Raw genomic sequence first — 27,612 nt, 5'->3', positions numbered from 1 at the left:
GAATTTCATTGCTTATGTGGGGATTTGAACCTTGCTCTTCCCAAACGTAGTCTGACACTGAGGTAGATTATAATAGGGAAGAAACCAAAACCTTATTCTCCCTACAGGCCACACAGGAGCGGGGAACCCCCCCCACACACACACTAAAACCGGAAACCAGCCCAGTGGTTGCGTCTAGGAAGTTACGTCTCTATGCACCCGCCTCTGCGTTCCAGCCCACGGGGTCTGAGAAGCCACGCAAGCGCTACGCGGCTCGCCTGTTGTTTCTTTTTTAAAAAGGGGGCGGGGCCAGCAGAGCGCCGCCGCGCTTAAGAGACATGTTACCCCGCCGCTTCGTTTCCTTCTTCAGCACCGGTGGCGGAGCGCGGTGCTGCGGTCTCCGCAGGGTCCAAAAGTCCGTCCGACGCGGGTGGACGGAGGGAGAGAGGCTCCTGACAGGAGAGCGCGGGGGGCCGCCGTCGGGGCGTTTCCTGAGCGGCTCTGCGGGCCCTGTGTCCTCATCCCCCGGCAGCGCCGACGAGGAGCCCCGCGGCTTTCCCGAAGCGCTTCTGGGCTTGTGTCGGAGGAGGCGCTTCCTGCGAGGAGCCGAAGGTCCCCAGAAGCTCACCTGGGACTCTCACCTGAGCGGGGAGCACCCGGGATTGGGGCCTCTGGGGGTCGAGCTGAGGAAGAACCTCGCCGCCCGGTGGTGGGAGTCCGTGGTCACGTCCAGGGAGCAGGTGCTGGGGGTGGATGGCCCGCTCTGCCGCTCACCCCTCGCGGGCCAAGGGCCGCCCGCCGAGGCTCTCCTTGCGCTGCGCCCCAGAGGCGTTCGGGAAATGTTGGAGAATGACCAGCTAAGCAAAGAGCAGGTGCTGGGCTCTCTGAGGAAGATGCTGGAGGCGTCTGGGGTGCTGCGGGACAGCCTCCTTCACGGTATGGCTCTCTGTCTCTCTCTTTCCAGAATGCCATACCCAAGTTTTATCACGGATGGAGGGGTTGTATTAGGATGGCAGCCCCTTAACACAGGTCCTCTTATACAGTAGTAGGTTTGCAGACGAAAGATATGGTGAAAAGGCAACCGTTTGAAATGGTGAAAAGCATCTTGAAAAGGTTCCTTTCTTCTCTCATCTGCAGGAGCGAGAAAGTTAACATAAGGACCCACAAAGGGGGAGGGGGGAAGTCCAGGGGAATTGATGGAATTCTCTTTATTTTGGTTGTTTGACAATTGTAACTTTTAAAATTTGAAAAACTACTGTAGTTTTTAAAATAAATAAAAAGGTTCCTTTCTAGTCGCAGGGGGTGGGGGGAATATGAAGCAAACCATCAGCCCAGATTAAAAGATGTTTAAAAGGCTGGGGTGAATAAAAGAGTATTTTTTAACTTTCTTTGCACTCCTATAAAAAGTTCAGCCTGCATCTTTGACCGCAGTAATTCCTCCTCCTCTTTTCTTTTTTAAAGATGGAAAGGTGAGGTTGAGCAGCATCAGCTCAGCCAAAAACAAAGAAGCAAAAAGGAAAGATGTCATTTTAACAGATGGCAAAGGTCTATTTGGCAAAGTGTTTTGTGACTATTCCGAAATGAAGGTGTTTATGTTGGCAGATTTTCTGTGTAGTAGTGCCATCCTCCAAAATTAACAAACCAGGAGCTGTCTTTGATATACAGCCTGGCTGAAAGATATGCCTACTAGGTCATCTTCAAACCCTTTTTCAACAAACCTGGTATTAAAATAGTATAAGGACAAGCAGATGAAGGTTATGTTATTGACCGTTTGTACTGTTTCATAACTTGCAGCAACAAACACTGATAACTGAGATACCAATAGAAAACTTTGGTGAATAAAAAAAGATTTCACCTATTTATTATGCAGACGCCTTGTTCCAGAGTCAGCATCTTGAAGTGTTATATGAAACACTTGTTGTGCTGCATTTCATTATGGAAAATGCAGGCATTTAGACAGCTGGTTGATTTATGAATTCAGCATTGGCTGCTTCTGAAGTTGCAGTGCCCAAAGCCTTTCTCACGTTTGGGTATTAGGTTAACAGTGGAGCGTTCTGGGAAGTTGGCTGTGTTGAATTAGCTACGATGAATTCTGCCAAACTTGCAGCTGTAACTCCAAAGCTGTGTGACAGCAGATTTTTTTGGGGTCAAAAGTGCCTTTCCACCACCCCACACAATTTAAAGTTTAGTGCTGAGGTTGATGGGATATGCAACTCCCCAAGTACAGCTAAGGTTCTGCTAACCCCCTGGAAAATATAGCTAAGGTTTTTGTGTCTCTGAATGAGTGCATGCTGGAATGTGTCTATTCTATCACACGTTTATATTATGATATTGGAACTTTGAGTTGAAAGAAGGTACATTTTTTAACACTTCTCTGAAAATACAGGCACAAAACATATTTAAAACATAGCACTAAACTCAGAAGTAACCCAGTGTACAGTTGTATATAACAAAGTAATTGCAAGTTTGTGTGAAAAGGTAGTGTATAGGTGTGACACTACTTGGTGTAGTTGCTAAATTATGCCCTAGGCTGTCTATGTTCCAGATTCTTTTCCATTATAAAACAGATTAACATATAGGAGCTGTTAACACTTCCTATGAATGCTGAAGCCTTTTTATTATTTATTTATTTATTGATAGGTGCCTTACAGCAATACATTGAGTGCCTGGAACTGGTCAACAAGAGATTGCCTTTTGGGGTTGCTCAGATAGGAGTATGTTTCCATCCAGTAAGAAATAATGAAAACGAGAATTACATGAGGTACTGTAATTTACGTTCCTAAATAGGCTTTGGTAGAATATTTGGCCACAGGTGCTTATCTCTGCATGTCTGTTCTATTTCTGGAAGAAAAATAATCTCTTCCATTTATTTGTGTTTTAAAGTGTTAATTTGATGGCCTCCTGCTGTTGTTTAAAGAACAGGTGAAAGCACGATGACTTCCCTAGTGTGGTACAGCTCTGCTAGAACTGCTGGACAGTGGCTGGACTACTGGTTACGTCAGCGTCTCCAGTGGTGGAGAAAGGTATTCAGTATAGTACTTGCATTATAAGCTTTTAAGGTACAAAGAGAGTTAATTGTCTGCCACTGTTTTTATATACCCTAAGGAGGCTGATGAAGGTTAAAAGGCTGTAGGTCATTGCCCTCAATATTAGAATAATGATGAACAAACCCACTTTTAGCACTCAAGCAACCATTTGCTTAATTTAAAATATATGAAGCCAACAAGATCCTCAGTTAGACTTGCAAGTAGTTCTGCCTCCCGCAGTCACTAAAAATTAGATCCAACTATATGCAAGCATGTGACTTACTAAAAATTCTTCTGGACTGGCAACTAACGTAGAATTATTTGCAAGCTTTCCAAACAAAAAGTAGTCCAGCAAAAGGAAAGTGAGGCGTTGCTGCTGCAATCCTACTTGGCGTTTTATACTTCAGCTTGTTACATTATCTTTCACAGTCTGTGTATGGTTCCTTCCCACTAATGCTAGGGTAGTATTCTTGTCACCTCTGACCTCCGTCTGACATGAGAAGAAGTTGTGAAGCGTTGGCATTAGTCACCTGTGCTTTATCAGCCAAGTTCTCACCCTTACATATGCCGTCCCCCCCATGAAATTACAGCTGAAATTTCCCCTTGTTTCTTTTACTCCACACCCTGTCTCCACTGATATACACTCCATCTATTCCTTGCATTGGAGTAGGTTGTGGAACGTGTGACTGCACTGTGCCAAAGAAGCAGTTTTTGCCAGGATTTAGGCAGAGCTAATCTTCTCCCTTGCTCCCTGCTACAGTTCTAATAATGCCCCCAGGGCAGGGGTCATCAGCCTGTTTAGGACTTGAGAGCACTTTTGCAAACTGGAGAAATTGTGGTGGGCAACACCTATCTTATTGGCTATAATGGAATGCTTATTTCATGCATAATTTCATCAAAGATAGGGACGCTGTATTGCCCAGGAAGGAATGGTGTGGGTGCACTCGTGGGGGTCACATTGGTGACCCCAGCATAGTGGCTACTGGTTGTTGCGCATTAAATGTGTGTCTCGTTTGTCCTTGAGCCACAGCCGATATACAGGCATGCCACTTTCTGTCAGAGTGAAAAGACAGCTAACTAGAGAATAAGGTTAACCATTAATGCATATGCTTCTGTTTAGACCAGGAAAAAACACAATGTAGTTGGCATAAATGTCATCTGTACATTCATAGATCCTTCTGTTACTTTTCTGTAGTTTGCAATAAGCCCGTCCAGCTTCACCAGTAGTGATCATCATGATGAAGAAGGAAGAAGAAGAAGCAATCTCTATTATAACTTTCCTTGGGGGAAGGAAGTCATAGAAACTCTGAGCAACCTAGGGGATAACGAACTGCTACAAATGTATACAGGAAAAGAATCCAGTTTGCATGTAAGTTTTATTAAATTTATTTTATTTTAAGAACATTTCTAGGCAGCTTTTCAGCCCCAAACAAGGGCTCCCAAAGTGGTTTACAATATGCACTGCTTAACTAATATACATTCAAATGAAGAAGATGGGATAAAAACTTTGCCCGGGTGACAGTTTCAAGACTATGAATGAGCAACAAGACTCGAAGTAGAAGCAATCCCCCAATTCGAAGTCACTAAGTGCAGAATTATCATAAAAGTGGCAAGCAGGAGGGCAGCAGGTGCTGAGTGGCGTGTTTCTTTCCTTGGAAATGAGCAAATGAAATATGTAGACACTTTTTCTCATCACACATTCCAGCTCTTTTAGAAACACGTTTTAACCTATCTTTCCCCTTCTCCCCCCCCCCATCACGTGAACTCTTTTTTTAATCGAGTCAGCACGTCAAATGAAAGGGAGTTAATCTGCTTCTTTACATCTTTCGTATTGTAGAATGCATTCATGGGTTTTAAAGATTGCCAAATGCACATTTTTGTTTCTTCTCCTTCAGGGGCGAGATGGGAGGAAGAATGTTGTTCCTCATATCCTGTCTGTGAGTGGCAATCTGGACTGTGGAGTGTTAGCATATCTCTGTGATGGTATGCAGTTGGCTGAAAATGCTTCAACAAGGAAGAAAGCTCTGCAGAGAAAGGTGATCTTCCTCTTAATGCATATGCAGGCCAGCTAGGAGGTTGAAAAATTAATATACACTGTGGCAGCCTATAACTAAAACACTTGGGTCACTCCTACACAGATGAAAACTAATGGGCATTATTCTTGTGTTGGATTGTGACCTAGCATATTGCATTATGTGATTAGGGTATTGAATTTTCTATAAAAGGTGATATTGCCCATATTCACTCACCATTATAAAGCATATTCCAGTGCCAAGTGAATGAACAGCAGCAAGCACCGGGCTCAAACGCTACTGAGTTCAGAAAGTTTGTTTTTGCCTTTGATTAAGTGCAGGCTAGCAGTTCGAAAGCATGTCAAAGTGCAAGTACATAAATAGGTACCGCTCCAGCGGGAAGGTAAACGGTGTTTCCGTGCGCTGCTCTGGTTCGCCAGAAGCGGTTTAGTCATGCTGGCCACATGTCCCGGAAGCTGTACTCCGGCTCCCTCGGCCAATAAAGCGAGATGAGCGCCGCAACCCCAGAGTTGGCCACGACTGGACCTAATGGTCATGGGTCCCTTTACCTTACTAAGTGCAGCTTGGGACATGGGTGGCGCTGTGGGTTAAACCACAGAGCCTAGGACTTGCTGATCAGAAGGTCAGCAGTTCGAATCCCCACGACGGGGTGAGCTCCCGTTGCTCGGTCCCTGCTCCTGCCAACCTAGCAGTTCGAAAGCATGTCAAAGTGCAAGTAGATAGATAGGTACCGCTCCAGCGGGAAGGTAAACGGCGTTTCCGTGCGCTGCTCTGGTTCGCAAGAAGCGGCTTAGTCATGCTGGCCACATGACCTGGAAGCTGTACGCCGGCTCCCTCGGCCAATAAAGCGAGATGAGCACTGCAAGCCCAGAGTCGGCCACGACTAGACCTAATGGTCAGGGGTCCCTTTACCTTTAAGTGCGGCTTGTTGTGTTATATGCAGCCAGAACTGTAATTGAACTCAACTAAGGTTAGTTTAAGCAAGCCTACTTCAGTTGTTAGAAGTTATAACCAGCCATCGCTAATGTTAACCAGTTTGTCAGTTCAGACAACACAACAAACTGGTCAAGCAAAATGGCAGTTAAGCTGCCAAGCTCCTCATTCTTGCCCACACAGGAAGGGCAGGGGAAGCATGCAGTCCTGAGAATGTATACATTCCCATTCTCTTTCTTAGGCTTAATTGGCAACGTTAATTCCCTGGCTTGGGCTCCATTTCCCATGAGTTCAAAAATAAAAATGAACATTACATACTGCCAGTGATTTGTATAGTCCTGGGAATGTTTCATGGTTGTGTATCTCTTTTACTGTTTTGTATTTCAGGTACTTAAACTTCACCCATGTTTGACGCCAATCAAAGTAGCTTTGGATGTGGGAAGAGGCCCTACAATAGAGCTGAGGCAGGTAAGCTATGAAAGTAGGTATGCTTATTTTATACTAATGCAGGAGTTTTAATGTAGATAAGCACAACTTCAGTTGATTTTGCTCAAATGCTGCATCCAATCTTTTTGTCCTAGCTGCTATGAAAGGCACTGGCCTTGTTTGGCCAACCAATGGATTACTTAAGTAGGATTGCACAAATGTGCAGGTTCTCAGTGTCCCTTGCTTAGGCATGTATAAATCTTGTCCCTAGTTATAACTTTCTTGCGGGAGTTGTACTGGGGAGAAACTTCACACAGCTGATGATCCTAGGGATTAGCATTAATTGCTTAGGAAGCAAAGTAACTGTATACAAAATAAAGAAAAATATTTCATCAGTTCCTAAGTAAATTTCTATTGCCAAAAACAAGGAAATGTCAAATATATTTGAGGTAAATGAACCAAGGTTAAATTGTTGGCATTAGGTGATTTCTTTTTTGGCTCTTTCTCCTCCAGAATGTATCTTGAATGTTTTTACATCATTAATGCTGTCAATTAATTTATTATAATTAAAAAGCTACGCTTGTTTTCCAGTTTAACATTCCAATCACTGACAGTGTTTCCTTCTCGTAGGTGTGTAAGGGATTGTTCAATGAATTGTTAGAAAATGGGATTTCTGTTTGGCCTGGATATCTCGAAACTGTGCAGTCGTCACTGGAGCAGCTTTTTGCAAAGTAAGAAACATGGGATCGTAGAGCTGTAGAGCTGGAAGAAACCACAAGGATCATCCATTCCAACCCCCTGCAACGCAGGAACATTTTGCCCAATGTGGGGATAAATCTGTGATATAAAATCCAGGCACTGGTCCAGAGACCACATAACCTCTCCTGATTCAGATGTTATGGAGAAATAGTGCTGATCGCGCCCTTCCCCCAAGCTTCTAATGACCACTCCCAGCAGCTTCTTATAGCTATTACGTAGCAGTAGCATTAGCTATAAGAGAGTACTCTGCAGCACCCCATAATGTAACCATTAGGCAGCCAAAAAGCACTCTTCCAATGCTGCTCTCTGGAGTCTGCCCAGAGGTAGGACCAGAACAACTGTGACGCAGCATCCCCAATTCCCATTCCCCAGAGCCAGTAGGATACCACGGCCAATGGTATCAAAAGCTGAAGAGAGATTCAAGAGCAGGAGCAAGGTCCCGCTCCCAATGTCCCACTCTCTGCAGAGATTAGGGTTGCCATATGTCCGGAATTTCCCTGACATAGTCGGTATTCTGTCCTTGTAAACAGTGTCTGGGCAGAAATCGTCGAAAGTGTAGATGTTGATGAAATTCATTAAAATTACCTCAAAAACTCTCTTTTAGCCAAAGAAGCTCAACAACCTTTGTGTCCAGATTTTCACTTTTTGAAATATGGCAACCCTAGTGGAGGTCCTTTGACAGGGTGACCAAGGTGGACTCACTGCCATGTTTTAATAATCATTTGTTACAATATACTCAGTACACTGGCTTGCTTGCCTTTAAAAAAAATACCTGAACTGCTTTTGAGAAATTCTATTTTTTATTATCTTAGCATTGCAAATACTTTTGCAGTGGGTCATCACACTTCCGCAGCCCTTCTCCCACCAACATGCTATAGCCCTAAACTGTTTTGTGGCTCCTACACTGGCTCACAAATTGGTATAGACTTCTATTGCTGTTCTCAGGTTGGGAAAGCAAGATACGGGAATACCAAGGCTGTTCATGCTCTCTGTTTTATCCTTAAAAGTTCAGGGATAGCAGGGTGGTGGCCTGTGGGAGATGAACAGAATAGTAAATGGTGGTTGGGAAAGAAGGATCCCTGTGCAGTTTGTCCCTCATCGTCTTGTCTTAGAGACAGTGGGCAAACTGCACCTCTACATTACCTTCATCTGCTCCAATACTGAGTGACTCACTTGGCGTGAAATTGATCTTGGGTTAACAATGGCAACATTGAATCCTGAAAATCTTTTCAACAGGTCAATTAGTAAACAAACCCTTTTCCCCCCAAGGAGAAGTGAATGCCTTATAACAATATTTCTGTAAGTTATTTTTAAAAACTGCAAACTCCTGGAAAGTGCTGGTTTTTAAAGTACAGAATGCCTAGCGGATTCTTTCAATGTGCTTCCTCTAATATAAATTTGTCATACTGCTACTGAATACAACAAGAGCACCAGTTCCACAGGCTTGGTTTTTTTGTTTGCAGGTATGATGAAATGAGTATCCTCTTCACAATCCTTGTCAGTGATACCACACTAGAGAATGGTGTGGTCCAGCTAAGGAACAGAGACACCACAATGAAAGAAATGATGCATATATCCCGATTAAAGGACTTCTTAACCAAGTACATTTCAGCAGCTAAAAACATCTGAGCTTACAATAAAGACCAATTCTCTCCTTCCTGAATGAATGGATCTTTTCCCTGGTTGTAGCTAACAAAAGCCAGGAAAATTGACTTTTTTCTGATACATTGTTCTGTTCGCTAGGGGGCTCTCTTGCATCATGCGATAAGATGAGGCAAAACCATGCAAATGGAAAGCCACAGCTTTCAGTTCATAGTAACATTACAAAACATCTAAGAAGCAGAGGGCAAGAAAAGATATAATGATCCTTTGATAACTAGCAGTTTGGAGCCTTCCAGACCCCAGGAGATCTTAATTTTATCAGAACATAGCAACATCTTCATCTGAAAAGAATTAGTGCACTGTTGATCAATAAATTTGTCTTTTTATATAGTAGAAATAGGCATGGATGACTTGTGTGCAGTGGAGCAGCTGTCATCTGAACATGGACCCATCCTAAACTTGTTAGCCAAATTAATTCTGCTTCCATTTCCAACATAAGCATATATAAATGGCATTCCCATAAACTGGAATATACATTAGCTTAAGTGTCCCAGGTTCATATGCAAAATCATATGTAATTGAATGGGGGGGGAGACTTGGAACCAATGAAGTGAGGTGGTGGTTTTCCACTTCCTTGATTGCTGATGTGTCAGTTTGAATAAATGCCGAACATCAGGTTGGAGACACGTAGCAGGGGCAAGCAGGTAATATTGAACTTGTCAATAGGTAAAGGAAAGGTTCTAGATCTGCTGTGTCATCTTGGCTGTAGTATCTTGAGACAACTGGTATCAAACTAGAGTCCTGTAAAGACAGACAAACGGACATGGGCTTTGTTGAAGAATATTCTAAAGCTACTGGGAAGCAGTCAGGTTTAGAGGAACAATTGGCAGCTTCCTACTGGTTGGGTAATCTAATCAATATATGAAAAACAGTTCTTAAGAGATTAGGTGGAGTGGTGGGGAGAGTAAGGCAGTGACTGCAAAAAAAATAGTGAGTGCGATATATATATTATATGAAAGGATTATTGAAAAAATGAAGGTTTCGCTGCTGTTTCTACACTCTGAGTAGTATGCCTTTTGGTTTGTGGTTCCTTCCTACACCCCATATTTCCCCCCCTCCCAAGGCGTTGCAAATCACTAGAAACTACTGGTATTTTTGGATATAATACTCGAGCTTCAGTTCCTCCTCCCTTTATGTGTTCTGAATCCCTCTCTTTTGCATCCAAATTATGGTTTGTGCATGTCCTCCAAACCACATTTATAAATCATAGCTTGGTTCTGGTGGTCTGTAATATAGAATGAAGTAGTAGAGTGTTGGGGACAACAACGATGACAAAATGAGACCAAGTCTTGCTTTTGTCTGAACCAAACTTTGGATATTACATTTTGTCTGAACCAAACTTTGGACATTACATTGCTGAATTGGCTATCTAGCATTTAAGAGAAAAAGAGGGTACTATCTTTAACACATGACAAATAGTAAGTAAATTAAAGATTTGTGCCTACCCACTACAGGCAGAAACATGATCAAAATGGACATAATCGGAGAATCGAAAAATACCCAGTTGCTTGTGAATAACGAGGAAGGAACTGTACCTTTTTATCTTCGGATGACAACTTCTGCATAGTCCACAGTACTATCCCCACCAAGGATCACTAGAATAAATAAGAAATGAACTTAACTTTTTTAAAAAAGGCTGCATACACACTATATATTTGAAGCACAATATTTACATCAAGTAATTCTGGGAACTGTAGTTTACCTCTCCCAGTGTTTCAATTCCCAGCAACCCTTAACAAATTGCAGTGCCCAGAACTGTTTGAGGGAGCAAGTGCTTTGAATATGCTTTAAAGGCATAATGTGTATATAACCTTAGTCATACCAGTTTCCATGTTGGTATATCCTGCCATTCCATAACTTACAGGTAGCATCACATTCATGTAATTCAGGGAAGCAGCATAGTTCCAGGTTTCAGTGGGGGACCTTCCATGTCTTCCCATCTAAACTTGAAAAATGTAGGGTGCAATCCAATAGTACTTGCCATGTGCATTCTCTGCTAATTTTGGTGTCAGTTGTGGATAGCAACTTGTACCTTCAAGTGCTTGCATTTTTAAAAGACATTTTTGCTATAATATGAGCTGAAAGGTATTTGTAATATGTGTCTAAAATACATTTTTTATGTGAATTTTCTCCTACCTATTTGCGGGGACAATGCCTATTTATAAATCCTCCATTTCTTCTATGTAAAATGTTTCTTTTTCAGTAGGGCCAGAATTCCTTAAGAACTCGTTGTAAACAGAGCACAGCATCTTGTGAGATACCAGTTTGCAGCAGTCATTATAATAAGGCTGCAATCCTTCACAAGATAACAGCTGTGTTACTACTACTACAACAACAACAACAACTTTTATTTACGTATATCCCGCCCTCGCTGGCCAAGACCGGGCTCAGGGTGGCTAACATCAAATATCTAATACATTACAACATAAGATCAAACCATCAGTTGAAATACAGCTTAAAATCAGAATAAAATCAGATGGCAATCCATGAATTATAACTATAACTACTTTACTATAAAGTAAAGCTCTCCCCAAACAAACATGAAATGCAAGAATATGAATGTTCCTCAATGTCACTGTAGACCAGCCTGTTTGTAACAAGCAGAGAACTCACCATAAAGTAGCAAAGGATGCATTGGGTACAAATCTGGAGTTCTGTACTATGTTAATTAAAAAATATCTCGGTTCAATTCTTTCTCTCCTAGGAAGTAAATTCCATTGAGCTAAATAGGATATTCACAGCATAAGACTGCAGCCTTAGACTGCTTGTTTAGGACAGAGATGGGGAACCTGTGGCCCTCCAGATGTTGAACTACAAATCTCATTAGCCACAGCCAGCATTGCTAGCGATCAGGGGTGGTGGTAGTTAGTCCAGCAACATCTAGAGGGCATAGGTTCTCTATTACTGCTTCGAGGTAAGGTATTTTGGGGTACTGTAATTCCAAAAAATAATATATATATTGCTGTGCTCACTAACATGGTTGTAAGCAGTAATGAATCATAAAACTGGTTTCAAAACTGAAATGAAGCTAAATAAATATTTTCAGTACCACTAATATTGCATGGTGGGGGCTATTTCTGTTTCAATATATCATCATTTCTTAAAGGTTGCAAACAAAACTAAATGTTTTGTCCTTTTACTTTTTTTGGTTTTGAAATGAAAGTTCGTGGAGTTTTGAAAATTTTCTCATATTGATTGAGTTTGGACATTATTTTTAATCATAATGCGCATGAGCTGCATGCTGGTAGTTCTTTTTCACTTCTTTCTTTGTTTAGTATTAACTCACTAGTGCACATAATCTAATATAGTTTGCTTTTAGTAGGATTGTCCAACTCAGGAGGGCAAACCTGTATTCAACCTAGCATTGCTTTATTTAGGGAATTCAAGATAGACTTTACCATTTCTGTTGTCTTCCTTCTTGGTTTTAAGTTTCACATTGCAATACTCATTTTCTTCACATACTGAATAGAATGCAAGAAAGAATAAGTGAAAAGATGAGTTAACTGGCATTTCTGGTCGGCAAAAACAGTTCAATTTTTTATATGTTCTGCCTCAAATCATAAATTATGTTCTTCATCCTTAAATCCATGGTCTTGAAAGGTCAGGAATGTGATGTCCGAAATGGGACTATTTAACAAAACTGAAATTAAATCTCTATTAAGATACAGGGAAATACTAAATATAATTCTCAATTGTATGGTTCCCAGGATGAGGTTTTAATGATTGATATGAATGAAACTGGGCATGTTTTGTACTTCTGGAAGTGCTAAAATTGCTTTTCTATTTATCCCTTTTCAGGAAAGAGTTATTAGAGTTTGGGTTTGTTGGTTCTTTGCATTTACTCCTTCACATGAAAGAGTTCCTTATTCTTAGCTCTTTTCAGGAATATGTTCCATGTATATGAGAAAAGGTACCTGTAGTTGCTATTAATGCCCCTCATATTGGGGACCGCCTCTCCTTGTATGCCCCATGGAGGACCTTAAGGTCCATAAATAGCAACACCCTAGTGGTCCCGGGCCCTAAGGAAGTTAGATTATCCTCAACCAGAGCCAGGGCCTTCTCAACACTGGCTCCGGCCTGGTGGAACGCTCTGTCTCATGAGACCAGGGCCCTGCAGGATCTGATTTCTTTCCGCAGAGCCTGTAAGACAGAGTTGTTCCACCTGGCCTTTGGCTTAGAATCAGTTTGATTCCCTCCCCCACCTTTCTTTTTCCTTTCTCCTCCTGTGAAGACCTGCATCCTAATGTTTTAATGTTGTATTTTAATCCTGTTTTTTAAATTGTATTTTAATCAACATGTTTTTATTATTGGTTGTTAGCCGCCCTGAGCCCGGTCTTGGCTGGGGAGGGCGGGGTATAAATAACATTTATTATTTAATTTTATTATTATTATTATTATTATTATTATTATTATTATTATTATTATTATTTATTATTATTAAATATCTACCTTGAGGCTTTGGAACACAGGGAGATACAAGTCTACATAAATCTTCAGTCTCTCCTGTCCTTGAGCCTTATGATTTCAGCATTAGGCCTACTCCAACTCTTTTCAGCCCTGTTTTCTATTCTCTCTTCTCAGCCAGCTTTCAAAGCTCTTTGCACAAGCTCCCGATAGTCAACTGGCTATACAGTTTGGACCATTGGCACATGTCATTCTACACACTGCAGGGTCTCAAGGCAGTATATCATGTGCTGCTTCTGTATGAGCTATAATGTCCTTTATAACATGTGCCTAAACGATTTGTCATGTGTGTTTCCACCCCCCTACCCCCTGTGGCGATGTTACAACAAAGGATTTGTAAAATATTCATTCCCCTTGCCATATAGAGCCAGAATTCCTAGAACCAAATCTTGTTTCTTTCAATAGAATATTTTGTCTTGCTTTCCAGAGTGGCTGGGTCAAACCCAGTCAGATGTGTGGGTTATAAATAGTAAAATTATCATTACGGAATGGGATGTCCCTATTTTCACTGGGAAAATGTTGGGAGGGTATGGAATTGCTCGGTCTTTACCAGTATCATAAACATCACCGTTGTCACTGCTTGGGCGACGGGCTGAAAAGACAACAGCTGGTTTGCTGCCTCTACTCTGTTTTCCTGTGAAATAAAAGCAAAATACAGTGATAGGGTTAAAATGTGTTTCTGATAAGCAAGGCCTTGCTTTCCCCTGTGAAGTGCATCCTCTTCTCTTGGCTCTAGGTCACGGGTGACGAATTTGGGTCAAATTTAATCCAGTTGGGGGAGCCCAGAGAGACATGGACAAAATAATGTGCATGGGCTGAAACGGACTGAGCAATTGAAGGATGAAGTGGGAGAAAGCCCTCTGAAGGTTGCATGTTCTTGCCAAGGTTGTCGCTCCCCTAGTACAAGGAGGAGAAAGATGGGTGGTGGAAAGGGAGCTGCAGAGAGAGGGAAAGTGGGTGGCAGTAAGAGATACAGTGGTACCTCAGGTTACATACGCTTCAGCTTACACACTCCGCTAACCCAGAAATAGTGCTTCAGGTTAAGAACTTGGCTTCAGGATGAGAACAGAAATTGTGCTGCGGCGGCGCAGCGGCAGCAGGAGGCCCCATTAGCTAAAGTGTTGCTTCAGGTTAAGAACAGTTTCAGGTTAAGTACAGATCTCCAGAACGAATTAAGTACTTATCCCGACGTACCACTGTAATAGTAAGCCTGATCTCCACAGGCCCTGCCCACTGCCAGCACACCACCCTGAGAGGTTTCCCTCAAGGGATGAGGCCTACAACAAAAGGTTCCCTGCACTTGCATTAAATACCGGAACCATTTCAATTTAGCAATCAAACAAATGTGCTATACCAGTCTTACATATGTGGGTGAGGGACCTCAGGCCTTGGGTGTCAATGCAGCCCTTGACACTTATCTTTACAAGTCTCAAGGCTTTCTCCAGGACACACCCATAGGAACATAGGAAACTGCCTCATCCTGAGTCAGGCCATTGGCTCATCTAGCTCCATGTTGTCTACTCTTGACTGACGGCGAGTAGTCTCCAATGACATTCTAGTCAGAGAAGACCAACTGAAATGAAAGAGCCAAAGTTAGTCCTGTCTATAACTTCAGTGGGTCTGTTCTAAGTAAGGAACAGGGGTAAAATCCCGGGCCTAGACGGAAAAACCAAGCGATGCTTTACGAGATGAATTTTGGCATCTTGGCGGACCAGAGAGGTAGCTACCAGGTTGCTAAACCCTGGGTTTTCTATAGGCCTTTATGAATAGGATTAGGCGCACAGAGACCAGAATGACTAGGCCCCAGTTCACATTGCCACAGTGGCAAAGAGAAGCTTATTGCATGAGAATGCATGTCGCTGCCTCTTGTTTGGCCTAGAACACGTTTCAAGGCGAAGTTAACAACATGGAGTGGAGATGCGATCTGGGGCGAAAGAAAAGTGAGGAAAGGTCAGGGAAGTTAATTCAACCTAGGCTTGGTTTCAAAATCGCTGTGTGATTCTGAGTGACGTTGTCAAAGCTGGCTGTCAGATGCTCAAGCACTTCTATTAGGAGGAAAAGCTGATAAGGATTTTGCCGAAGCACAAAGATGCCGCCACACCAGCGCTACTCAAGGTAAGGAAAGATTGCTCTCTCATTATCGAATGCTTCGTTGTGAATTAGTTTGCCAGTACAGTCAGCACACCAGAATAAAACTGCATGGGTTTTTTTTACTTTTCATCTTTGTGAGTGTAAAACCAAATGGGAAGTGCTTGTTCCCTCAAACCTTAAGTTAATATTTGTGTGTACCATGTGCTAGGGTACATGACTCGCAGAAGGTTTAGGAGCGCCATGAATTTTCTAGACAGAAATATGTTTGTCTTGCCAGGGAAGGGTTCAGCCTAGCCTCCCTTGGAAGGGAGTTGATTTCATTTGGTGTGATTGAATTTATACCCAGAGGTCTCAGGGCAGTTCACAGAACAAAACCAGAATATAAAACCATAAAAAATATAATCAAAATAAAAACAACAACCCAATAACATCCCCTCCCCCAATACCTCAGCAGCACGCTGAGAAAGCCCTCTCTTGTATCCTCGCCAACATGTCTCAGAGGGTGATGGGTCCAAGAGAAAGGCCTCTTACCTAGATCTCAAACCCTAGGCACATTTGTATGGGAGTATATGGTCTCTCGGAACATCGAGATCCAAGCCGTTATTTAAGTTGTTAGAAGATACATTAAATAAAAAATGAATATATATCATATATTATGCAATGCTTTGCAAAAACACTTTCCACCTAGACAGGTGAAACTAATACCCTTGACTAACACCTGCCTTTAAATGCATTTAAATGCATTTGATGCTGCAACTTTTTTAAAAAACCATGTGCTGGTTGTAAGTTTAGCTTGTGTGGAGTGCTGAGTGTTGCCAGGAAGCAATGCCTTTTTGGGCAAAGTGCAGCAACTTTCTGATTTATTTATTTTTGTTGTTGTTGTAGTCCCCAGTGATGGGAAATTCTGAAAGAGTGTGTTGGAAATCTTCTACATCCTCTGATACACATGTATGGTTGCTATGCATCTGGAATTTCCCAGACATAGATGGGAGTCGGCCGTCTCTGGACAGAAATCACTATACAGTACGGTAAAATCCAGACGCATGGCAACCCACATTGGAAGTGTAGGTTTTGGCAAATTTCCTTAAAAAAAAGTTTGGGCAAAACTAAAATAAAAAAAAGGCTCAGCAACATTTGTGTCTGGATTTTCACTTTTTGAAACATGGCAACCCTATATTGGAGGGCATGGGTGGATTCTGTATGCTTAATTGCAACTCCTTTAGATAAGATTGTCATTGCTGTGGAGTCTTTGAATAAGCTAAATTTGTCTCTACAGACATCTTTTGTGCTATGGGGTGTATTGGAATATATCACATCATTCAAGTGCATAATCATGGCACCAATCTGATAAAAGTTGCTGGTTTCAGTTGACTACAGACATAAACTACTATAAGCTTTGAGATACTGCCGCTGATGTCAATAACATTAAAAGCTAGTTAGCTGAATTAACCTTAATTCAAGAAAACCAAAATGCCTACTCTGTGGCATTGCTATTGCCAATATAATGAACATCAAGCCAGAATTTACAGAGAGGTGCCTTAAGAAGAGGAAATCATTTCGTGATGAAATGACAGAAACGAAGTGACAGAAATCTAAAGGATCTATTCAAGACAGATGTTTTTATGTAATTGTCGATAATCTAATTTCCAGTCTTAAAAATCATTATGAAGCTGTGGGGCTTTTAGACGAGAAACTTTGGGTTTCTGTGGGCATACACCAAAATGACTAAAAACCAGGTTGAATAAATGTGCAAGTCCTTCACTAAAGAGACCAAATCACAACAGATTTGTTTGAAGAAGTGAAGTATGTGAAAGCAATTCATTTGGTTCCCTTTGGAAAAACCCTTTGGAACCATTTAACCCAGGGGTCAGCAACCTTTTCCAGCCATGGGCCGGTCCACTGTCCCTCAGACCATGCGGTGGGCTGGACTATATTTTGAAAAAAGAAAAGAAAAAAAGAACAAATTCCTATGCCCCACAAATAACCCAGAGATGCATTTTAAATAAAAGGACACATTTTACTCATCTAATAACACCAGGCCGTCCCCACAAATAACACAGAGATGCATTTTAAATAAAAGGATACATTCCACTCATGTAAAAACACGCTGATTCCCAGACCGCCCACAGGCCAGATTGAGAGAGCAACTCCAGCCCACGGGCCTTAGGTTGCCTACCCCTGAATTAACTTCTCAAATAAGATTAATGAACTTAACATTTCAAGCTTATTTGTGTAGTTCATATTTTTTGCACTCTTGCAGTGACGGTAGCTAAAGCAAAGAGGTCACTGGGCACTTTGGCATGTGTTCAAAAATGGGTCAAGAGCACATCACAAATTTTGGAACCTTGGTCACTGAATCAAAACAGGAAAGAAAACTAAACTTTAATTATAACATTTAAACATTTCCTAATAGAAAAACCTGCACAGGACTGTTAAATGTGTTGTAGGCAGATAGACTGATGGCCAGTAGTGTGATATCAGAAATTAAAGTCTAAAAAACAACAAAAAGGGATCCTCATATAGGTAAAGCAGAGTCATACTTACTTGCTTTACACCAAGGAAGAATCAGCAGTGCAATTGCTGCACTTACTGCTAGCAGCAACAGCAGCAGAAGCAAGGGAGGCACAATGTATGCTACCAAGTTTTTATTCTTTTTCTCTTCTGCCACTGGGAGAAATATAATCATATGGATGTTAGGTAAACATGGATGAGGTTCCTGTCCAAATGGGATGCATTTTTAAGTAAAATGAAACAACAACAGCAACTAAATAGATTCTAGATTGTTTAAAATTTGTGCAAGAGGGGGCATTCTGGCAACTTTCCATGTACAGTCCCCACACCATTACAAATAGTTCTCCAATTCCTAGGAACAGATTTGGGAGGAGGCTGCAAGGGGGAAGAAACTTCCATTTCCTCATAAGCAGAACTCTGTGCCGTTCACAGAAAGGAAGTTAGCCTAAGCCAATGCTTTTTAACCATGGGTGCAGCCTTAAGCCTGTCAGTAGGGACGACTGTTCTTATACAAGCCATATTCCACTCAAAGCTCTGCTGGGCAATCCCTGGTTTTTGCTGGTGTTTAATCCCAGGTTGTTGTTTTTGTGTGTGTCCCCCATTCTTATGTCTTTAAGTGCATTTTCCTTTTAACCTTTAGTTTGCTTGTTAGCCATGGATGTTCGTATGGCAAATGTAAACTGTGGCCCTGCGTGCAGAGGTCTTTCTTTTTGAATTTGGGCGCACTGGCTTTTCAAGTGCAAATGTCACCTGTCATAACAGGCGCTTGGGTTCTTACAAGCTGTAAGTTCTCAGCACGGCAGGCTCTAATTGATGAGAACACAATGAGGATTCCCAACTGACACTTTTCAAGATCACACCCTAAAACCAGAACTCTCTAGATATTAGAAAACACACATACCTCTTAATGTAATGTTGAGTCCGCGGCTATATTGGGTTTCATTAAATCTTTGAGCTTTACATTTATATTCACCCAGATCGCTGGTCGACATGACTGTGAGGTTAAACACAGCCCTTTCTTCTGTCCTCTTCGTTGTTACAAAGCCTACAGCCTTAGTCCGCTTTCTGAGAAGTGTGTAGTTAATTGGCAGCCAATCAGTCTTTGAGTAGTAGCACACCAGGATCATATTCCCGCCTATGATGGTTTCGTTTGGATGGCTGCAAATGCTGAAAACAGCTTTGGACCCTGGGCAAGTAGCGAAATTGTCAGGCACATCTGTAATGAGAAGTCAAGAAGCAAACAACTCCTTAGAATATGCTGTGTGCTGAATTGGAAAATGCATTCGGGCACTGTTGCTCTGCTGCCCAGCAGCTGGTTTTTACATTGTGGCATTGAGTGCCTGCGGAACACGGTAGTTCCATATAGACATCCTGATCAATATCACTAGACCAGGGGTCTGCAACCTGCGGCTCCGGAGCCGCATGTGGCTCTTTTACACCTTTGCCGCGGCTCCGGGGTGGATACTAGCGAGGGGAGGAGGCGCATTGTGCACCCCGACACTCCCCACTGTGGCGGGCGTTGTACTGGCTGTGACGTCGCATGGGGGCGGTGCGTGCATTAGTCACGCACCCTCCCGGCGTCACCTTCCCCCCCGCTGTCAGATCGCGGCTCTGGAGATATATTTGTTTTAAATGTCGCAATGGTTTTGCGGCTCCCAGTTTTTTTTTTCTTTGGAAATGGGTCCAAGTGGCTCTTTTTGTCTTAAAGGTTGCAGACCCCTGCACTAGACCATGAATTGATAAGATAACCTCTGGAAGATATCTAAGTGTCTTCTGGCAGTGAATTCCATTAATTCCAAATGGCAGTGGGGGGATTTGGAGCAGGGGAAATGATAGTCTCAAGCGTATTCTGTCCTAGTGCTTCTCTACTCCAATCCTGACCCTACCCAGCCTTCCTTCATCCCTTCCATAAGGGCAAAGACGCTGCAGAGGGGGAGAATCAGCTTTCAGTAGTGAGTTGCAATGGACATTGTAAAGGGGGGGGGAGAGAAGAGAGGTAGAACATCCTGTACATTTGCTCTACTTCATGGGTAGGCAAACTAAAGCCCAGGGGCCAGATCCAGCTCAATCGCCTTCTAAATCCAGCCCGTGGACGGTCTGGGAATCAGCATGTTTTTACATGAGTGGAATGTGTCCTTTTATTTAAAATGCATCTCTGGGTTATTTGTGGGGCCTACCTGGTGTTTTTACATGAGTAGAATGTGTGATTTTATTTAAGATGCATGTCTGGGTTATTTGTGGGACATAGGAATTTGTCCCCCCAAAATATTGCTGACCCCTGCCCTACTTCAAATCCCCCCTCACAAATCAACATTTCCCAAAGTAAAACAATCCCTGCTGTGTCAGAACTTTTATGTACATCTCTGTGTGTAGCACATAACCAACCCCGAGGTCTTTACCAGTTATCAAAAGCTTGGGCAGAATAGTATTAGCAGTAGGAATTGTAGCAATTCACTTATATTCTGCTCTTGTACAGACACACTCAGAGAGTGGTTTACAGCAAAAAAGAGAGAAATACATAACCATAAAATACATTGAAACCTATACTACAAATTAACAGCAGCAATGTCACAATATATAGCTGTAAAACCCAGCACATAGAGAAAATCCCTACTTGACAAGTTATTTTACCGTAAGCCTTAATCAAAACTTTAGATCAGATTTGAACAGATGATTCTATATTTTCTGCTCAGATTGGTGTTTGATACAAAGAGGTTTCCAGGAAAGAGAAAGGTGAAGAAAGACCTCAGGACCTTATGAGGCTGGACTTCTCCACCCCTCACCCCAAGTGATATACCATTAAGTCTCTTGTGGGATGGACTTCAGGTGAGAGAGAGAGGGAGGGAGGCAGTCCGCCTTATTTTCCTCCACCAGAACAAATGTTTCTCAACCTTTTTAAACCCACATCCACTTTTAGCTAACATAAATATCCCACAGCCCTTCAAACCTAGCTCTCCTAATTCCTTTTTTAAATTTCCAAGTGGATTGAAATTTTGTGACTTTTAATTTTGTACTTGCAGTGTTTTTGGAAACACCCCTCCCCCCCCCCAATAGCTTCATATACTCCTTTGGGGGTGTCCTCTAGTTGAGAAACACTGACCTTCACTATCTTTTCCCCCACCACAGGGCTATTCTACTACCCGCTTCCCTCTGGGAAGGATCCTGATGACCTTTTCTATTTTGATATTGTTTGTTGTGGGTTTTTAAAACAATTTAAATGAGATACAAGTAACTGAAATAAAGTAGAATTATTGCACTAAGTTACGTAAGTAAGAATTATTGCAATGCGCCAAGGCTAAGATAATTTACTGATCTTACATACATATAGTTGAACATACCATCTATTCTAGTATACCATTTTGAATCTCACTACTGTAAGTTGAAGGAGAAACTTACCTTTTTTATCAACATTCTTACCCCTCCCATGATTCAGGTTGGGTAGACCTGAATGAGCTGAAAGAAGAAAAAAGAACATTGAGTGAGGTTAATCAAATGGGCAGCATTGTAGAAATAGGCACCACTAATAACAGGAGTATTTCATACCACATACTAAAGGGAGACACACAAACACTAAGCACTTCAGCATTTTCAACAAGAATGGAGAAGTGGTTTAGTTTTCATCCTCAAAGCAGTGGTTCTGCTAAATAAGTATTGTCTGAATAACGTTGAGCAATAAATATGAGGAAGCTGATTTAGGGGAAATAGATTTCTGTTTGCTGAAAGAAAGAAAAAAAGTCTTGACATTTATCTTGTATTCAGATTCTGATGATCAAACATACATACTACCTAGTATTTGGAAAGTGAGATGTGAGGGATCTCAGACTGTGATGTACTGTATAAATGGTCTGAGAAAGATCAGCCTCCGATGCAAACTGCATTGCTTCACCCACACAGCCCTTTGTAGCTTGAGTTGCTGGCTCAGACAGCTATTTTGCATGTATGTGGAAGGGGGAAGCTGGACTGTAGTGCAGCTGGAAGAAAAGGAGAACAGAAGAGAAAGCGTAGGAAATGACGTTTTGGTTAGAAAATGACTTTCAAGTCAGCACAGGCACTTGGGTGTTGTACAGGCATCCCTGTTGTACAGGCATCGGCAAACTCTGGCCCTCCAGATGTTTGGGACTACAATTCCCACCATCCCTGACCACTGGTCCTGTTAGCTAGGGATGATGGGAATTGTAGTCCCAAACATCTGGTGGGCTGGAGTTTGCCTATCCCTGCTGTTGTGGAAGCTCCTCTCATCCCAAGTAAGACTGGTGCCCACTCACTTGAGTTTATGACACCAGCCAAAGGTGCTAAAGACTTATGTATTTGTCTAGGCCATTGGGTGAAAAGAATTTATTTATATCATTAGAGGAGCACAGCCACTGCTGAACCACAGCCAGCCCATTTTGGTCAGCCACACAATCGAGAGTGAAGGAGAAACTGCCTTTGCTCATTAGCAGTGATAGTCTATGGAAGGAAAGGGTCTGATCAGCTGCACTGAACTGCCCACTAGATGGTGCCATTATGCAATTCAGTGGATTTAAAATGACTAGTTCAGCACACGCAAAAGGATATGTTGCACACGCAAAAGGTAATTTTGTGTTCTTTCGGCATTGCTATTTCTGGCGGATATTTTCATCTCTTCAAAGGGGGGTGTTTTTAAAGGCATTTGGTTGGGCACAGTATGGACAGCGTGCAGAGCTATATGAACCTTTTGGTCTGATTCAGCAAGGCTCTTCTTAGTTCTTAAGGCAAGCTGATAAAACATCAGCCTCTAGTACCCTCTAGAAATGCATACAATGATATATATTGACAACAAACTGGGGTAGAATCTACGCACACATAAAAAACGCTGCGAAAATCCTTTTTTAAAAAAACATTTTGGGGAAAAAAATAATCTATTGAATTTGGCATAGCTCACCATCGCCATCTAGTGTCACATTTGTAATATTGCACTTTACAACATATTTAAAACATTTTATTTGCAGCTGTAAAGCTGAGTCCAGGGTACGGACTTGAAACACTTCCAGCAAGCCTTTTAAGTAGAGCACTTTGCTAGTTTGCACGTTTTAAATACGTTTTTAGTGTTTTATATTCTGTTGTTTGCGGCCCTGAACTCCTTTGGAAGGAAGAGTGGGATATATATTAAAAGCATCAGCAGCTATTCCAGCCCATCGATTTCCACTGGGGAGTTAAGTGTAGACATAGTCCTCTATCTTAGAAACTTCAATGTGACTTTGAAGTGCTTTAACTTTGGCTGGATTTCACCTGAAATATTTCAGACAAGTTATTTAGGTAGTGAATGGCAAGTGGGGGATACTAACGTAGATAAATTTATTATATTCAAATTCTGATTTATTAGTAAAGATAGCCCTGAATCTAAGCATTTTATAGCTATATCGTGGAACCTGGGAGTGGGGTACTTGGTGATTTGGAAGCGAGAAATGTGTCATTTTGCCTTTCCTTGCTCCTGCAACATCCCTGTATACTGCAAGGTTTTTAAAAATCTTCCAAATCCTCAAAAACAAAACCTTTAGGGGCTTGAGCAAGCTAGTTTCCTCTTCTCTTTCCTACCCCATCAGCTCCATTCTTCTTTTTTGCCCCTCAACATTCTCCACAGACATGAATAAGTTTAGCAGGTACTTAGGCTGTTCCTCCATGTCTTCTGCATACCTCCTGAGTTCCCTAGAAACCACCATCTCGTGTTTTTTTATGGCTCCATTTAATTTCCAATCTGACTGGCACTCCAACAGCCAAGTTCACAATTAAAAGGAATGATGATTCATATGCAATCCTAGCCATTATGTCTTGACCTTCAGCATCTTAAATTTCCTCACATCATGAAATTGGTCTTGGTTCCGTCTAAACGAAAACAATCATCTGACAAGACAGTGAATGGATGAGCAATAGGCTTCATGATTCCCTTTCCCCTTGACCGCAGGTCATGGGATTGGTAATAGGAAAAAGTATACTGTACATTGTCATGACACCGAGTTTTGTAGTGATGCAGCTGATAACGCATTTTATATAGACCCTTTTCACCAGTAAATGCAATTAACAACCACCAGATGGCATAAAAGGTGTCTGGTTTTTTCCTTTCCTTTCAGCACCATTACATTATGGGTTATTTCCTCAGACCACCTCTGTACATTTTTATACCATATGTCTACTTCAAAACCCTATAGATTGTGCCACATTTGGGCAATGGATAGTTTCACTGCAGCAAGCAAAAATATCAGGAGACGTATTGTCTCAACAGACTTATTAGGCCCCACTGGACTTCCTAGTCTTAACAGACTTATGGTCAAGCTTTTAAAATGCATTAACCCAATCATAAAAGCCTGTTAGAGCCGTGGACAAGGTAAACCTTTAAAGTAACAGAAAGGAAGGAAGGAAGACTATTCCAGGAGAGAAGAATAATTATTTTATGGCCATCACTTTTGATGAGCTATTTAAAGCCTAAAATAGTGGCATGTTTCTAGCCAGCATGTTTATGAAGGAAAATTTCTATTATTGTGTGTATTTCTATTTATATTATTCTGGGTGTTTTTCTTCATTGTGTGGTTTTCCAAGCAAGTGGCAGGTTATACACTGCTCTTCCCCAGCTATTTAAAAGCTCTCGATTTAATTTCTTGATTTGAAGGTTATGACTTTGAGCCCCAAGATTCTTGTTTAAGGAACTTCACTTTTTGTTGTTGTTGTTTATTGATGGAAACAAGAATACAACAATGGCGATGATAATACAAAGGTTTTGGATCTTTGCCAGGACAATATGGTATACCAATTAATGTCCACTGCTAAAACACAAAAAAACAGATCTCCCCTTATGTTTCTGCACCCATGAAGGAAACTGAATAAGCAACAGCACATTGAACACCAATGTTGATTATGTTGATGTTGACTGATGCATTATTATTTCAATTTATTGGTCACCTAATGCACCACACCTCTGGGAAATGTACGGTAAATAATACAACAGCTATCAGATGTAACAATAAAACAATATTCCCCGGCCCACACAGAAAGAAGGAGCTGTAAGCATGATTATCACAATCCCTCAAAAGCCTGGGAAAAGAGATTTGTCCGAACCTATCACTGAAAGGATGTTAATGTTGGCAGCAGTCAGGCTTCACTGGGGAGAGCATTCCATCACTGCAGTGTTGGAGTGGTGAAGGTCAAAACTGAAAAGGTCCTCTTCTTTGTTGCTGCCCTCCAAACCACTCTCAGAGGGGGCAACTGGAAAATGGCCTCTAATTGATTGATTGATTGATTGATTATTCTATACCTCTTAATATATTTTAAAATATCTCTAAGCGGTGTACAGAAAACGGAAGCGACAACTGGCAACTTTTTAAAAAAATACAAAAATACACAGCTACATAAAACATGCTACATTGCTATATACATATACAGTGGTACCTCGGGTTACATACGCTTCAGGTTACATATGCTTCAGGTTACAGACTCCGCTAACACAGAAATATTGCCCCAGGTTAAGAACTTGGCTTCAGGATGAGAACAGAAATTGTGCTCCGGCGGCACAGCAGCAGCAGCAGGCCCCATTAGCTAAAGTGGTGCTTCAGGTTAAGAAGAGTTTCAAGTTAAGAACGGACCTCCAGAACGAATTAAGTACTTAACCCGAGGTACCACTGTATATAAAAATCAGTATCAATTCATGTTGCTTCTTACACTCCCTTCCTCTCAGCCTCTGTGTTCTCACCCAGGGTCCAAACAAACTCTCTGTGCCAAATATGTTTATTGATTTTCCCTAATTTTAAACAAATTGTCACCAAAACAATACAAATTATATACAAATTTAAAAGCTGACTCCCCCCCCCTCCGATGTCCCTTGTATTTTCCTCTCCCCTTTGCTGCTCCCAGTAAAATAACTTTTCCAAGTATCATTTCAAAATAGTACATTCATCCCTTCTCCCTACACATCACCTGTTCAATTACCGATTTCTGTCATGGCTTTTATACATTGTTACAACCTGTCCTGAAAACAGTCTAGCTGAGTTAATCCTCTTTTATCTCTCTATAGTAGTCATACATCAATTTTGAAACATATCCTTCTGATACCTCTTGAGTAACACTTTGCCTGAGAAAAACAGATCTTGCTTCCTCCCAGACAACATATAGTCATACCTTGGTTCTCAAATGCCTTGGTACGTGTACGTTTTGGCTCTCGAACGCCGAAAACCTGGAAGTGAGTGTTCCGGTTTTCAAATGTTCTTTGGAAGCCAAACTTCTGACACACCTTCCACAGCTTCTGATTGAGTGCAGGATGCTCCTGCAGCCAATCGGAAGCCACACCTTGGTTTTTGAATGTTTTTGGAACAGATTACGTTCGAGAACCAAGGTACGACTGTACACACATTAGGGACAAACAAACTTTCAGCTCACCCATAAGTCACACAACGAAAAGAGTTCCTGGAAATCATGGACATCACCCTAGTCTCTCATTCTTGACTTGCTTTTTATGGACAGAACCAAGGTGGATGGTACTTCCTCAGGCTGCCCACATTTATGTCCCATTCAGCTGCACTCTGCACCCCCAGTTCCAGGTACAGCAGGTTTCCTATGGGGTCTAAAGGATCAGAAAAGCCTTCCCCCTCCCTCCACTCTCAGCTCTTTCTTCACCCTCTGTCTTCTCCTCCTCCTCCAGCTGCTTTGGTCTGATTCAGAGGGATAATGAATGCAAGATCAAGGTATGGAAGAGGCTTATTGGGTGAGGCATTCCATTAGATTGTGGAGTCCTGAGCCAGGTAATATTTTGTAGGTTAAAACCAGTGCTTTCAGTTGAATGCAGAAATGCATAGGCAGCTAGTACAACTGTGTCAAACCACTTTGCTTAGCAGTCTGGCTTCCACATTCTGTATGAGCTGCAGTTTCTGAGTCATCTTCAGAGGCAGCCCCACACATTGCACATTGCAGTAATCCAGTCCAGAGGTTACTAGAGCATAGATTACTGGAGCCAGGTCATTCCTATCTAGATAAGAGCATAGCTGGGCTACCAGCCTCAGCTGGTAGAAGGCACTTGAGTGCCTCTGTGACCACTGTGCCTTCAGTATCAGTAGAGAACCCTCAAGCATGATCCAGCCAAAACCAAGCGTTTTCAAAGCATTTTCAAAGACCAATGATTTAGGGATAGTACTGTATCTAAGTTTGTGTTGTCAGTTTGTGCTATTATTGTTATTGTGGGGTTTTTTTGTACAGTGGTACCTCGGGTTACATACGCTTCAGGTTACAGACTCCGCTAACCCAGAAATAGTACCTCGGGTTAAGAACTTTGCTTCAGGATGAGAACAGAAATTGTACCCCGGTGGCGCGGCAGCAGCGGGAGGCCCCATTGGCTAAAGTGGTGCTTCAGGTTAAGAACAGTTTCAGGTTAAGAATGGACCTCCAGAACGAATTAAGTACTTAACCCGAGGTACCACTGTAATAATAAAAAAAAGACCAATGATTTAAAACATGGTGATAGAGACATGCTTGAAACATTCTAGGTAAAACTGGACTTAAAAGTGTTGCATCACATCCTTTGGCTTCATCACAGTCACACAGACTGATCTAAACAACAACGTTGCTGACCGATGAAGTCCCTACTGCTGTTCCAGTCACAACATCCAACTAACAATGGCCCCGTGGTTGGTAGAAGGGCTGCATACAGAACCCGTATGACGCAGGCTTCCAAAGAGAAAGATTAAACTCCTGCTGTGGCACCAGGTTTTCCACACCCAAAGAACACT

At 41.9% G+C, this 27,612-nt stretch overlaps 3 protein-coding genes across 6 annotated transcripts in view; 2 read left to right on the top strand and 1 right to left on the bottom strand.

Moving 5' to 3' along the window:
* The first annotated feature begins 214 nt into the window (after positions 1-214).
* POLG2 (DNA polymerase gamma 2, accessory subunit) lies at positions 215-8,819 on the top strand. Its single transcript, XM_083490168.1, has 8 exons — positions 215-915; positions 2,620-2,740; positions 2,897-3,002; positions 4,201-4,374; positions 4,901-5,041; positions 6,359-6,439; positions 7,028-7,128; positions 8,620-8,819. The coding sequence occupies exons 1-8, from the start codon at positions 318-320 to the stop codon at positions 8,783-8,785; spliced, it is 1,488 nt and encodes a 495-aa protein (XP_083346294.1). The 5' UTR covers positions 215-317; the 3' UTR covers positions 8,786-8,819.
* MILR1 (mast cell immunoglobulin like receptor 1) lies at positions 7,938-26,288 on the bottom strand. Of its 4 annotated transcripts, none has more exons than XM_083490530.1 (8): positions 26,270-26,288; positions 21,281-21,337; positions 18,786-19,100; positions 17,918-18,040; positions 13,833-13,916; positions 12,217-12,279; positions 10,354-10,413; positions 7,938-9,559 (listed from the first exon to the last, which is right to left on the bottom strand). In XM_083490530.1, exons 1-7 carry the CDS (start codon positions 26,271-26,273, stop codon positions 10,358-10,360), a joined length of 702 nt encoding a protein of 233 aa, XP_083346656.1. In that variant the 5' UTR covers positions 26,274-26,288; the 3' UTR covers positions 7,938-9,559; positions 10,354-10,357. The 4 variants fall into 4 exon arrangements, with proteins under 4 accessions (XP_083346656.1, XP_083346654.1, XP_083346657.1 ...); XM_083490528.1 differs by lacking the exon at positions 26,270-26,288 and adding an exon at positions 21,428-21,520; XM_083490531.1 differs by lacking the exons at positions 17,918-18,040; positions 26,270-26,288 and adding an exon at positions 21,428-21,522.
* Positions 14,850-27,612, top strand: part of PECAM1 (platelet and endothelial cell adhesion molecule 1) — a 68,500-nt gene continuing 55,737 nt past the window's right edge. The window contains exon 1 of the mRNA XM_083490016.1: positions 14,850-15,397. The gene's annotated coding sequence lies outside the window, so the exon portion shown is untranslated. The remainder of the gene's footprint in view (positions 15,398-27,612) is intronic.

The sequence above is a fragment of the Podarcis liolepis genome (genome assembly GCF_965112155.1).
Source record: "Podarcis liolepis genome assembly, chromosome: 2".
NCBI classification, from domain to species: Eukaryota; Metazoa; Chordata; class Lepidosauria; order Squamata; family Lacertidae; genus Podarcis; species Podarcis liolepis.
Note: the sequence above shows the minus strand (reverse complement) of the source record. Positions and strands in the feature narration are given on the sequence as shown.